Source organism: Taurulus bubalis, assembly GCF_910589615.1.
Source record: "Taurulus bubalis genome assembly, chromosome: 6".
NCBI classification, from domain to species: Eukaryota; Metazoa; Chordata; class Actinopteri; order Perciformes; family Cottidae; genus Taurulus; species Taurulus bubalis.
In genome coordinates this window covers 14063157-14077638 of record NC_136594.1, presented here as the reverse complement: position 1 = coordinate 14077638, position 14482 = coordinate 14063157, and the positions used below count along the sequence as shown (strand labels likewise).

Below are 14482 nucleotides of genomic sequence, written 5' to 3'. Positions count from 1 at the left end.
CCCGACAATATCCACAGTCTGGGTCAGCAGTCCCCCCCAACCCCCTCCCCCCTCCCGCTGAGAACAGCCTGGGGTAGGCCCTGCTTTCCCTTCCTGAGCCGCCGGATGGTTTGCCAGAACCTCCTTGAGGCCAACCAAAAGTCCTTCTCCATGGCTTCCCCGAACTCCTCCCATGCCCGGGTTTTAGCATCCGCGACAACCACAGCTGCAGCCCTTCTGGCCTGCCGGTACCTGTCAGCTGCTTCAGGAGACCCCTGGGCCAACCAGGCCCAAAAGGCCTCCTTCTTCAGCTTGACGGCTTCCCTCACCCCCGGTATCCACCACCGGGTTCTCGGGTTGCCGCCACGACAGGCACGGATAACCTTCTGGCCACAGCTCCTAGCGGCCGCGTCCACAATAGAGGCTTTGAACATGGTCCACTCGGATTACATGTCCCCAGCCTCCCTCAGGATGTGTGAGAAGCTCTTCCGGAGGTGGGAGTTGAAGACCTCCCGGACAGGATCCTCCGCCAGACGTTCCCAGTTCACCCTCACTACAAGTTTGGGCTTGCCAGGTCTCTCTAGCCGACTCCCCCGCCATCTGATCCAACTCACCACCAGGTGGTGATCAGTTGACAGCTCTGCTCCTCTCTTCACCCGAGTGTCCAAGACATACGGCCGCAGATCAGATGATACAACTACAAAGTCGATCATTGATCTAAGGCCTAAGGTGTTCTGGTACCAGGTACACTTATGAGCCACCTTATGCTCGAACATAGTGTTTGTTATGGACAAACTGTGGCTAGCACAGAAGTCCAACAACAAAACACTGTTCGGGTTCAGATCGGGCAGGCCGTTCCTCCCAATCACGCCCCGCCAGGTTTCTCTGTCATTGCCCACGTGAGCGTTGGAGTCTCCCAGGAGAACTATGGAGTCGGCAGGCGGCGCCCTTTCCAGGACCCCTCCCACCGACTCCAAGAAAGCCGGATACTCCGAAATGCTGTTCGGTGCATGAGCACAAACAACAGTCAGAGCCTTACTCCCCGCAACCCGTAGGCGCAGGGAGGCGACCCTCTCGTTCTCCGGGGAAAACTCCAACATAGCGGCGCTCAGCCTGGGGCTCGTGAGTATCCCCACTCCCGCCCGGCGCCTCTCACCCAGGGCAACTCCAGAAAAGGACAAAGTCCAACCCTTCTCCAGGAGCTTGGTTCCAGAGCCCATGCTGTGCGTGGAGGTGAGCCCAACTATATCTAGCTGGTACCGCTCCACCTCCTGCACCAGCTCCGGCTCTTTCCCCGCTAGCGAGGTGACATTCCACGTCCCTAGAGCTTGTCTATGCTGCAGGCGATCGGCTCGCCCAGGTCTCCTGCCTGGCCCACCACCCGGTCTGCATAGCACCCGACCCCGATGCTTCCCCCCGTGGGTGGTGAGTCCACAGGGTTGCTGGTCCATGATCTTTTTTCGGGCTGAGCCCGACCGGGCCCCATTGGTGAAAGCCCGGCCACCAGACCCTCGCCGTCGAGCTCCCCTCCCGGGTCTGGCTCCGGGAGGGTGCCCCGGTTTCCCTTGTCCGGGCGAGGTAGCGTCATTCCGTGGGCCGTAAATCATCAGGGTTTTTTGAACCGCTCTTAGTCTGGGCTCTCCCCCGAGACCTGTTTGCCTTGGGAGACCCTACCAGGGGCTGACGCCCCGGACAACATAGCTCCCAGGATCACTGAGCCACTCAAACTCCTCCACCACGTTAAGGTGGCGATTCAGCAGACCTGTGCTAGCATGTCTTTTTACCTTTTTTGAAACGCTACAACAAGGCAGTGAAGGAAAGAGAATATATATATATATATATATATATATATATATATATATATATATATATATAGCGCCCTATTTATAACATTATTGGATATCGTTCTGTTATCGCGGACATGTGAGGACTATTTGTACTGAAAACCAAGCCTTCACCTATTAGAGTCGTCCACCTCATCTTGAAAATAACAATATAAGGCTTGAAAGAAAAAAGAAAAAAAAGATGTGCATTGGCCGGTGTTGCACAGCCTGCTGCATAATTGTAATCTTTTGGTACACAGAAACAGAAAGAAAGGAAACAGGTAGAGAGGGAGGATACATCCTATTGCCTATAGGTTGTTGGGTAGTTGATAGTAAAAGTTTAGCTTTTACTTTGTAACATTTAGGGACATTCTGTCATTCTCATGGGAACTCAATTCATAAAGCCTCTGTCAACTAAGGATGAAACAGTCTGCCCCTTCCTTCCTCCTCTACCAGAACCACACAACATCACACAGAACAAAAAAAGTAGCATCTCCGTTGAATGGGAACCTCAAAACCATTGTTTAGTTCCCCTGAGACTGCTTGACTTTTTGGAGTGTGGAGAGCACATTAAAGAGGGAACACAGTTCAAAGTTTCTGAAACTTTCTCAGTGGCTGCTTAGGACGCTGAAATTGTGCAGACCTGCCACTTGGTTTTTGAGATGGTGTTTGAGATATTTAAGTGGAAAAGGAAGAGGTGATGTTCTTAAATACACCATGTTGTTTAAGTTATAATACATAAAGCAACAGCAATATGTTTATAGAAACACATACTACTTTCTACCTTTCAGTGGAGTGTGTGAAAATGTCCTTTATATACTGGCAACTTTATAATAAACAGGAAATTGTAGAATGGTGAAAGCTGATCACACAATCAATAATAATTAATAGCAATAATGTGTATGTATTCTATAGACATTATTGATATTAATATTATACACTCACCTAAAGGATTATTAGGAACACCATACTAATACTGTGTTTGACCCCCCCTTTCGCCTTCAGAACTGCCTTAATTCTATGTGGCATTGATTCAACAAGGTGCTGAAAGCATTCTTTAGAAATGTTGGCCCATATTGATAGGATAGCATCTTGCAGTTGATGGAGATTTGTGGGATGCACATTCAGGGCACGAAGCTCCCGTTCCACCACATCCCAAAGATGCTCTATTGGGTTGAGATCTGGTGACTGTGGGGGCCATTTTTTAGTACAGTGAACTCATTGTCATGTTCAAGAAACCAATTAGAAATGATTCGAGCTTTGTGACATGGTGCATTATCCTGCTGGAAGTAGCCATCAGAGGATGGGTACATGGTGGCCATAAAGGGATGGGCATGGTCAGAAACAATGCTCAGGTAGGCCGTGGCATTTAAACCATGCCCAATTGGCACTAAGGGGCCTAAAGTGTGCCAAGAAAACATCCCCCACACCATTACACCACCACCACCACCAGCCACACAGTAGTAACAAGGCATGGTGGGTCCATGTTCTCATTCTGTTTACGCCAAATTCTGACTCTACCATCTGAATGTCTCAACAGAAATCGAGACTCATCAGACCAGGCAACATTTTTCCAGTCTTCAACTGTCCAATTTTGGTGAGCTCTTGCAAATTGTAGCCTCTTTTTCCTATTTGTAGTGGAGATGAGTGGTACCCGGTGGGGTCTTCTGCTGTTGTAGCCAATCCGCCTCAAGGTTGTGCGTGTTGTGGCTTCACAAATGCTTTGCTGCATACCTCGGTTGTAACGAGTGGTTATTTCAGTCAAAGTTGCTCTTCTATCAGCTTGAATCAGTCGGCCCATTCTCCTCTGACCTCTAGCATCAACAAGGCATTTCCGCCCACAGGACTGCCGCATACTGGATGTTTTTCCCTTTTCACACCATTCTTTGTAAACCCTAGAAATGGTTGTGCGTGAAAATCCCAGTAACTGAGCAGATTGTGAAATACTCAGACCGGCCCGTCTGGCACCAACAACCATGCCACGCTCAAAATTGCTTAAATCACCTTTCTTTCCCATTCTGACATTCAGTTTGGAGTTCAGGAGATTGTCTTGACCAGGACCACACCCCTAAATGCTTTGAAGCAACTGCCATGTGATTGGTTGATTAGATAATTGCATTAATGAGAAATTGAACAGGTGTTCCTAATAATCCTTTAGGTGTGTGTGTGTGTGTGTGTGTGTGTGTGTGTGTATATATATATATACACACACACACACACACACGCACACACACACACACACACACACAAACACAAACATTGATATGTATTATTGATTCTGTGATCAGCTTTCACTCTTCTACAATAAATACACACACATTTGCAATGATCCTTCAAATGTGGTTATCAAACACTAACATATATGTAATACAGGCACGATATTTTACAGTTTAACAATAAACTTCAATTTCCCCTACGAAAGTTTTTACTGCTGAGGGTGTAGCTTTGCGCACACCTTGGGAGCAGAGAGATGTCATTCTCACGATTGTCAGTCTCCTAACCTGTTGCCCTCGCTACCAAAACCAGCTGAACTGTTTCAATACAGAGGCTGAAAAAATGTACATGCTAGCTGAAATTCAACTGTGCTGTCAGGAAGTGCAGTGACTTCAAACCAAGTAGTAAACCGTACGTTATTTTTTTTACCAAACACCTCATCGTTGTGATACATCATCATAAGGGCAGTGGTATAATTATCCGCATACAGCATTTCGGTATCTGCCAATTCATTCTTCTGTGCCTACTTACCACAATTTGATCTGGGGTGACTATATTTTGCTATTCTTCATGCCATATTGATTTACTCATCAATATGTTAACCTCAAAAGCTATTGCGTTTTTTTCCCCAAACTCTGCTTTTGATTTAATCAAGAAGACATTTTTTGATGCCGAAATTATATACTATAACATCCCTTTTATAATCATGGCATGGAAGTGTCTTTTCCTCCAGTGTTGAATACTGATAACCTGCTTATTTGGATTACTTAATTTTCCTGAAACAATTGACAGCAATGGAAATCTGTGTGGTGAATAATACAATTACGTCAGCTCCAGATTCAACGAGAGTGGTTTTGCTCTGCCATGACTGTCGTGTGTGATCGCAGTTTGTTCACACTCTGTGTTTTCTTGCCAGATCCTCTGTCGATGAGTCCACAGAAAGCCCTGGAGACCATTGGGGCCAATCTGCAGAAGCAATATGAAAACTGGCAACCCAGGGTGAGTGGGTTCTCATGAACCAGCCTCCCTCCTTTTTTAGCATGTGTTTATAATGTGACAAAGACCCACTAACTCATTCACACCACTGTATGATGCATACCGAGTATAATCAAATAAGGCTTCCAATAAAACCCTCCCATTAATTATATGCATTATATGACATGACAGTGGTCATATCATACTCTTACTTATGGCTTTTTGGCTTCCATTAAGTCATTCTCATGGCTTTTCAACAATGTTTCAGAAATTCTTTTCTAGATGTTGGCAGACTATCCGGAGTATCCAAATTTGACAACCCTGTGAACACACAGTGGCTTCTATTGATTCTAACTGTGTTTTTTGGACATTACTTCAAAAGTATCTGTTTCTAGTCTTTGTGTTCAAGTGCTACAAACACAATCCATTGCAGATCATTCCTATGTAATGCTGTGAGAACTTGACAGACAAAACATTGTGATGTATGTGAGAAAGAAAAGTCAGTGACTGCAGCTGTTGTGGTAACTCTGTGGCTCCTACATTATTCCCTGTGTTTACATTTAAGCATTTTAATATGCAATAGAGTGAATGGGTTTATTATAGATATTCAATTGTGTCAGCTATAATGGACTTCCTTTATGCATTTCCAACAAAACACAGATGCATCATTTGTTCTTTAGCTGCTATAGGTTTACTTGTATACATGCATTCATATTATTTCCAACAGTTGCAGTTCTCCTCTGCTCCTGGCTGTATACGAGCTCAGTGTTTTCCCAGAGGCTCCTTGGTCTGTTGTTCTCGAGCCTCCCAGAATTGGAGCCTCAGTGTTGGAGTAGATGGCAAGGGCAGACTCCCTCTCTCTCTTGAAAATATGTGTTAAAATACTTTTTCTTTAGCTTTGTGTGGTGACATTGGTGTAGATCGTTTATAACCTAAAGTTGTTTACTTCTGACGATTGTATTTATGCTTCAAATATCATACAAATAGAATTAATTTGTGAAGATTATAATGCTGAGCAAACTTGCGCATTTTAATAAACATTTGTTTGCCACATTGCTAATCTTTTTTGCAAAAATCAAAAACCCAATGGAAAAGACCACATGCCAAGCTGGCCTGGCTCACATATAGTTCATAACTCTGTGAGGTGTGGACAGCATGCGGGTAGATTCCAAACAATTTATTCCTCTCCCGAGCACGAGCAAATGGGAGGAGAGGAGAAAAATGTGGCTCAACCGATCACAAAAGTCACATTGAAAAGTTTAACCACTACCTTTGTCCCAATGGCTCCTCAAATTCCAGATGTTTCTAGCTGAATGAGTGTTTGTCAGTCACATCTGACAGGGATTGTTTCAAACTGCAGGAATACCCCCGTGATACATTAGCATTTAGTATTTAAGCAAACACTTGAATTCTGATCCAAGCAGCTGTTGCATTTGCAAACATTGGATTTGAATTGCATTTCAAACCAACTGCGAATATGTTTTAAATCTGCAAGGATTGGATTTCATCATGCCTTTTCTTCTGTTGTGACTTTGTAACAAAATATGGTATTGGTATTCGATCTATAAAAAATAGAAAGTCAGATCTCAGCTGTATGGCGGACAGGTTGAGGAGGATGGAGGATACTTTTATTGCAAGGTGTCGAGGCAGAGCTGAAAGGCAGAAGGTGAAAAAGATACAAGTTGGTGAGGACAACTGTAGCGCCATCGTAGCTGCTGAGTTGCTGCAGCGTCAAAGTGGATGTCATGCTGCTTGGAACTGTAGAACCCTGCACAGCCATTTAAAAACTTCTATAATGATGATGTGAAAGTAAGTAAGTATTTGGTAAGATAGTACAGAAGGAAAACACAAGGTAAGAGGAGGTAGAAGAATAGATGTCCCTGGAGAGAGCAGCCAAAGGAATGTAGGCTCGGTTGACCCTGGAGGTCAGCAGTAAACGGTGATAGGAGTGCAGGAGGAGGAGTGGGAGGGTGAGGAAGATGTTCCTTTTTTCAGCCCGAGGATTCACAGCTCTGCAGCATCTCACCACAGAGCTGCGCTCGCCAACACACCTTACATAAACTGATGACAAAGCAATCAATTACACAGCAGCTATTTACCTTCTTTGCCACTGCAATGAGACATGGTGTTACAAGTTAGTTTTGGATGGGTTGAGTTGCTAGACATTTGGCCTAAGACCAATGTTAAATCTATTTTGTCACATTTTCCTTGTGTTGCGATGCAGTTGAGCTGCCCAGAGGTTAAGCTGCGCCAACCTGCGGTCACGAATCCATTTCTATACTCTTACATTAACTCCCAAGGCCAGAAAACGCAGTGAAAGGCAAACACAGTCTCGGCTATTGTGCATACATTTTCTTTACCAACACGCCATCACTATATCTACCTGTTGTTGGCTTGAAGCTGAGAGCTCTCACAGCAGATTGTCCAACATACTGTCCAGCAGCTTCTGTAATGAGACCCAACATGAATTAGCTCAGTAAACCGAATACAGCTCATCTACAACACCAAAAGTTCCTTTTTAGGAGATTGTTATTGGTGCAAATCCCAGCATGACATTGTAATGTTATATGGTTAGCCGCTCATAGTGTTGATTGCAGTCAGTGGATGAATACATGTTCTGTTTGAAGTGCTTAAGATTTTAATTTCAACAAACCCTATTTTTGATACTTAAATATTTATTTTTGAGCAACAGCCATACAGTGTGTTTGGATACTGTAATTGCTTCTCTATACAGTTGTTTTTATTCGTGGCGGAGGACGCCCTTACTGCATGATATTCCAACAGTTTGCTTGGCTGCACAGAAACAAATATATTTTTACACTTTATTTATTGATTCATCCTAACTCAACAAAACAGTATGAAGACTACAAACAACTATGACAAAGAAAAGAAAAATACAAAAATAAGTTAGGCAATTGCAGACTCCCCACATTGGGAATAACAAAGGCCATTTATATATTTGATAAATATGACAGAACAAGTCATAATCCAGTGGACCCTTTTATATCTACAATAGACTGTGTGTGATATTTCTGCAAAGTTTTAAGAAACGGGGCAAACACAAGGTACATCATAATCATATAAAACAATATTATAATCTAATACATCTAATACAAGAAATATATACAAGTTATTAGCACTCAAAATAACAAAGTTCCTAATGTCTACTTATGAATGACATTAGCAATCAAGATGCTGGAAAGGATAGATTCCACACATAATCAATGAAGGGGAACTACTTTTTCTGAGTAGGTGAACCTAAATTTGAAGACGGATCATAACTTCTTTGATCTCTTGTGTCAAAGCAGAAGGGCAGACAGTCCTCATGATTTTTTCATTATATAATGTGCCGTTTTACGAGTAAGAGTAGTAACGGAGCACAGTAACGCATCGATACTCGATATCTGATGCTGGTATTGGTACATACCCATTTCAGTGTGTATAAATCCCTGATTCACTTGTTATTGTAAACGACAGACTTTTCTCTGCTGCCTCTGCTCTTATCGAGAGTGGCTGTATGGTGTTACATTATAACCCAGACTGGAGTCAACCTTGGACTGCTTTCGTTTCACACAGACGCATCAACAAAGACAAGAAGCGATTGAGATGCTTCTCTTTGAGCTTTCCCGCTCAACATGCCTCCCCTGCTCTCCAATTCTCTTTCAAGCTTTGCTTGTTCTCTCTAATTTTCTCTCGGCATGTCACCCTTTTTGTGTGTGCCTTCTTCTGCTTTTGGTTTTATCTTTGAAATGTGTTAGTTTAAAATTCTAACCTCTTGACCTGCTAGATGTTTGGTAGTCACTGAGATGAAAAACGGTGTGCTTGTCTTGTCAAACGGTCATTTCCAAGTCACGCAGTAGTTGCTGAACATATTTCAGATGTCAGACAGGTTTCCACCATGTCTCTGGCCAGTATAACAGTCATTTCTCCTTTGTTCTGTCTTTCTCTGTATTTCTCTGGTGTCCATCTCTCTGTATCTAACTCTCCTTTCTGCGAGTGCACCCCTGCTGTCCACTTCACTAACTGGCTCTGCATTATGTATCGGTGAGCTGCAGCTCAAACACGTTGCTACTGATTAGCTTTGAGGTCCTCTCTTATCCCCCTGGAAACGCCACAATTCACAGCGGCGGAAGAGCACGAGTGCAGAATTTCTGTGTAGTCGGTAACAATGAGATGCACGCTTTCGGCTTGCATAATCTATCGTAACACATTTGTCATGCACCAGGATACTGAGAGGCCATGACAACAATTCTCGCTGTTCCTCAATAATGACGTGATGAACATAAGTCTGTGGGCCAGCTGATGTGTCAACTGATGTGCCAAACTGTTGCAAATGCCACACACATCAGACTCTCAAATAATATGTTGATGGTGTTATTAACGACAGAGGGTACGGATTGTAAAGCCCCATGAGGAAAATTTGTAATATGTCGTAATGGGCTTTATGAATAAATTGACTTGACTATCCGTAATGGCAGCATGTTGACAAGTTGACACTGTGTGGTAGCCGCTTGTAATAATTGTCAGATTGTAATAGTTCAATTTGTAATGGATACTGAAGCAAAGAGAATTGTTTCTTTCTAAAAAGTATGTTTGGTGTTTTGTGTTTATCTTTTCATGAAATGTAATAGTTTCACAAGAAAAGAAGAATTTTCCATGCCTGTATTTGACAGAGATAATGATTATTGGTTGAAGTCTGTCCATCACGTGGAACACATCATGTGAGGATAACGATGTGTGGTGTTGTGCAGCTATTCTTTGACATGCAATAGAAAAATGTGGTTTGGTCACATCTAGTGTGCCAATGTGTGCTGACCGAGCACAACAACTCAGAGTAGGAGTGATAGCACACAGTGTCTTCAATTTAGGTCAGAATACAAGGAAGATTGGCAAATTGATGTGGATCATTTTCACACATTGTTATTTCTGTTATTAATTTTAAAAAATAAAAAAAATATCCCGGCTGATTCAGTAAAAAAATAAGTGGATCTTTTGGTTGTTATAGAGCATCACACTTCAAGCTCAATAACCAACACCACACTATCCACTACATTATTCACTTGGGAGACCCCTCAAAGCTGCCAAATCACTTGAATCCTGTTTGAGTTTAATTGATGACCAGTGTGTGCGGGAGTGAATAACGCAATCCGGAAATGGTCTCCCCCAACTGCTCCTCGTGCCCCGAGTCCAATGGGAGCCACAGAGGAAACCATTAGCCCAGTGGAAGGCTTATGGACAGCCCACCAATACATCGATAAACAATGTGCCTTTGAGGGGCGCTACAGGTTAATGGGCCATATGCTTGTGTGTGCCATATGAGAGGGAGGTTATTGATCAGTTCTCTCACTGCTGCTGATTACCTCGTAAATATCCCACTAAATTATAGTTTGGACGCCTCAAGCCATCTCGTGTTGAGATGAACTCAAATTTGTGGTGATGTTGAGGTGACGCAGAATGGTTATTGTTCTTCTCAACTGCAGTAAAGGTATATGATCCACAAGGTTTTTACGTGAACGTCCACGTACATAGGGATTAATTTCCCCCCTGATAATGAGACATTTACTATCCCAGGAACAGAAGCACACTATTCTGGGAATCCTGGAAAGTTCAGATTCATACGTGTGCATGTCGTGACCTATTGTTCCGCACTACTACTACCACCACCACCACCACCACTAAACAGGCCATAGACTACCAATATTATATTTAAAACGATCAATGAGAGTTTGGTGAAGCTTGATTCTGGACAGTAAGAGATCCCTTAGGTGCTAGCTTCACAGCCGAGCGTTGTCAAAACATTGCAGTTTTTGTTTTGCTTGGTCAACAGTGTTATAAATTGTTGTTAAACACATTCGGAGAAGATTTGATTTGGGATTTTTATTCCCAGTTCTTATCATTGGTGTTGGTGATCTTTCTTAGGTGCTAACTAAAACCGTACTCTACAAAGCTAGGGGGCTGGGACCCAAAATAGGCTGCAGGTTTGTTTTTTTCCTCATCAATAACTTTGTGTGAAATGCAAATTATCATGGTTAATGCACAATATGGCACATATGTATTGCACATGGCGTTGTAGGCTTTGTTTGCTTTTAGTAATGTTACAAAGCGTAGAGAGCCGGAGTATATGAGTAAAGTGTATCGACTTAATGCTTCACTGACACAGTCTTGTCATATTGTAGGTAAGCACATTGCCATCGCCAGATTCTTTCTCGCACATTTTTTGTAGTGGACAGTTGGTTAGTTAACTAGTTTTCTATTTCCAACATGCTTCATGTTTAACAAAAAATGAGCCGACCAGCAAGCTGGTTGCCAATGGTCTCTGGAGCTGCTGGGTTGAAGGGATTTCACAGGCTTTTGGAAAAACAAACACAGTGATGAAGATAACAATAATAATGTATAACATGGTAACTGAATGACAGCAATGGTAACGTCAATGATAACGTCAATGATAACATTAATAACGACTCTATTCTATTAAGGTGAGCTCGTTCCAGTTCCTTGCTATTTGTGTGTGAGTGTAATTAATCAGTCTTTGCCATGCTGCTGTGTTCAGTGACTCGCCTCTCTGGGTCTGGACTAATGGCCATTGTTTGTCTAATTTTATTATTAATATATATTTACGCTGTGCGCGTATGTTGAGGACCTTATTATATCTGTACACGTGTTGGCATGGACCTTGTGGAGAGGATGCAGAGCAGGAGGGGACAACACAGGAGGCCAGGATGTGACTCAGCGGATAGAGCTTAAAGATTCACCACCTACAATTAATTTATAATTTATTTGATTCTAGTCATGTGTAAAAATGTGTGGCTTCCAGACTGCAAGTGCATGCCAATCCAGAGTGTGGGCGTGTGTGCATTGTTGTATTGAAGGACAAAAGTGCAAATTGGAGGCGGATCCAATCAGAATCTGACTTTCTGACTATAAACTGTGGAGCAGGGTGTCCTGGATGACAAAAATTGCCCGTCCCTGCAGACATTTCTGTGTCTTTGCAAGTCTGAGTCACTTCACCCCGGTCAACCTGCTTTACCCTCTATGCACTGATCATCCAGGGCTGTATGGTCTGCATGTTTCTGTTCTTTATTTTTAACAGGGCTTTGACATTCAAATTCTCTCTTCTTCAATGCTTTGAGTTCAACTGTCTCTCAAAACTGTCCAGTCCCCAGACTACCGGCCAATGAAAATGTTGATAATTTTCTTGTTCCATTCACACAGATTTGGCACAGCGCTCCTTTTGAGATTATGAAAGGTAGTATGGTGGTGTATTTAACTTTCAACATTAAGGTCAAACTTGATTGGTCAGTTTGTTGAAATAAGGTCTTGTCACTAAAATGAGAATAGTTGGTCTACCTAGGTCGTGAACCTTCAGCACTTCTGCAGGGTGTAGCCAATGTTGTTATTAAATTTGGGGCTAACCTCCTTCACTTTAATCAGCAGTTGGCAAGCATGACACAGGAACCTTGGCTTGGGTCTTGAAGAGGTGTAGCATTTAATGAATCAAGAAATAGCCTAAACTGTACATTGGCAGTGAGCGATTGTGAATATGTCTATAGTTGTGGTCACTGTGAATATTTGCCCTGTCAAGGAACTGATTAGTACACACAGGTGTTTGACTTGTCCTCATTCGCTGCATACTAACCACTGAGGTAACTGTTACACATATAGATGAATGCACATGTTATGTAGAGATTCTCATTTCCTATATGTTATCAGAAAAAGTACCTATGATACCTTTAACTAGCCACTGCTCCACAGCAAAGGAGACAGCAGTTTACAAAAATATATAAAGATGTATCTATTCAATAAACTGTCTGAACTTTTTGTCTGGTTAGCAACTAGCTAACGGTTAGAACATCAGCTGGCTTGGTAAGCTATTGTGACTGACTAGTGCTACCATGTTTACAATTGATTAGAATATTTGTCAGCTCAACAGCTACAGTAGTTCGTTGACTTCCCCGTGGTCACTGTCATCTGGCCTCTGACACCACCTATTTCACAAGGGCATGTGGAGGAACTTTGCCATGCCACTTTCTGTGGGCGACTAGCAATTCCTGCATGATCTCGTGAGAGTCCCATGTCCACATTGCCAACCAAGCATCCTATAATAGGCATTAATATCGTTGCTGCTGTTCCACTGATACAAGAGTCTGTGTAATCATTAACTATGTAACTGAGTGTACTGTATGTATACAGCAGTGGCGAGTGGGATGTTAGTTCCAATTTTTTCTGTTTTGATGTGAAAAAGAATTGAGAAGTGGCTTCTGCTACTGCTGAACAGCGTGACTAATTAGTAAGTAATGAGCTGTTTTTTTATGTAGATGTGGTGTCCTTTATTGCTGTAAACAATGGTTGCTGTCGATACAGCAAATGTGCATAGATCCTCCTTGTTCTTTTAACGGCAGTTCAAATGATCAGGCGACACAGATTGATAATAATGATTAGAGTGGCTTCAATTAAAGAGGGAGCTCTTCCAATTATGTACTTATCAGATTGTGAGATCAGTCTTCGCGTCCCACTTTAGTGCAGAATAGAAAATCTTCATGTCACAACACTGAGACAGAGCACTCTCGTTCACTGTCAGTCAACTCGACTGTCCTTCTCGTTGGCCCTGATTGTTAGTGAATGCAGGGACCTGCACCTCTCACTTAACTCTAATTAGTAGGACAGCTGTCTGTATAGAGCTGTATAGATCATTAGTGTCCCTCTCAGTCTTCAACTAATGGCTCCCCTGTCCCCCCTTTTCTTCCTAATGTCCAGCTTTCCTTTCACACTTTCTGGGATATCTGTATCAACGACCTGACCAGCAGTGGCCTTTTTAACGGGCTCATTTTATAACATGATTTTGACCTCACTGTCCATCTTTAATTGTAATCACACTTAACCCTGCATTTAAAATAAAAATACGCTTTTTTTCATTGGCAGAAAGCCACTGCTTGAGAATCTGTAGATGTTGGGAGGAAGATGTCATTGATTGTTCCATGGGGTCAATCAAACACACATCTGGGAAATGTTCAATTAAATGACAAGTCTGCTTGTGAAGTGCAGATGCTCTAAGTCTGTATTTTTGTTTTTATTTCACTAGCACCACACTGGAATAAATGAACATCTTTGGTCCTGATCGTTTGTTTTCCAAATGGGATTGATGTGGATTCAAGGGAAGTCTTACATGGGTTCTTATTGCGTTTTGCTAATATTTGACTTAGAGGCACCTTCCAACCTTATGTAAACTCTTTTTAATGGACTTTAGAAAAACTTTGCTATTCTTCACCATTATTTGTTTGAGGGACAAAGGTTTTAAGCTCTTAAGAAAATATTGCAACATTGATGAATACAAACTCATTTTAGAATCTGGCACAGACAGGTTTTCCCATGTTTGAACAAAAGTTCTAATTTTGTTTCACACTATTTTGGACCATTAATGCACCATTGAGTGAAGAAGATTGCTCACATGGATGTAAACCAATCAAGCTGTAAATTATACCAAAAAAATTGTC

At 42.5% G+C, this 14482-nt stretch overlaps 1 protein-coding gene across 1 annotated transcript in view; it reads left to right on the top strand.

Annotated features, from left to right (window-relative positions):
* rptor (regulatory associated protein of MTOR, complex 1) overlaps positions 1 to 14482 on the top strand; it is a 138821-nt gene that overhangs the window by 16466 nt on the left and 107873 nt on the right. The window contains exon 4 of the mRNA XM_079219794.1: positions 4933 to 5015. Coding sequence (XP_079075920.1) covers positions 4933 to 5015 — 83 coding nt within the window. The remainder of the gene's footprint in view (positions 1 to 4932; positions 5016 to 14482) is intronic.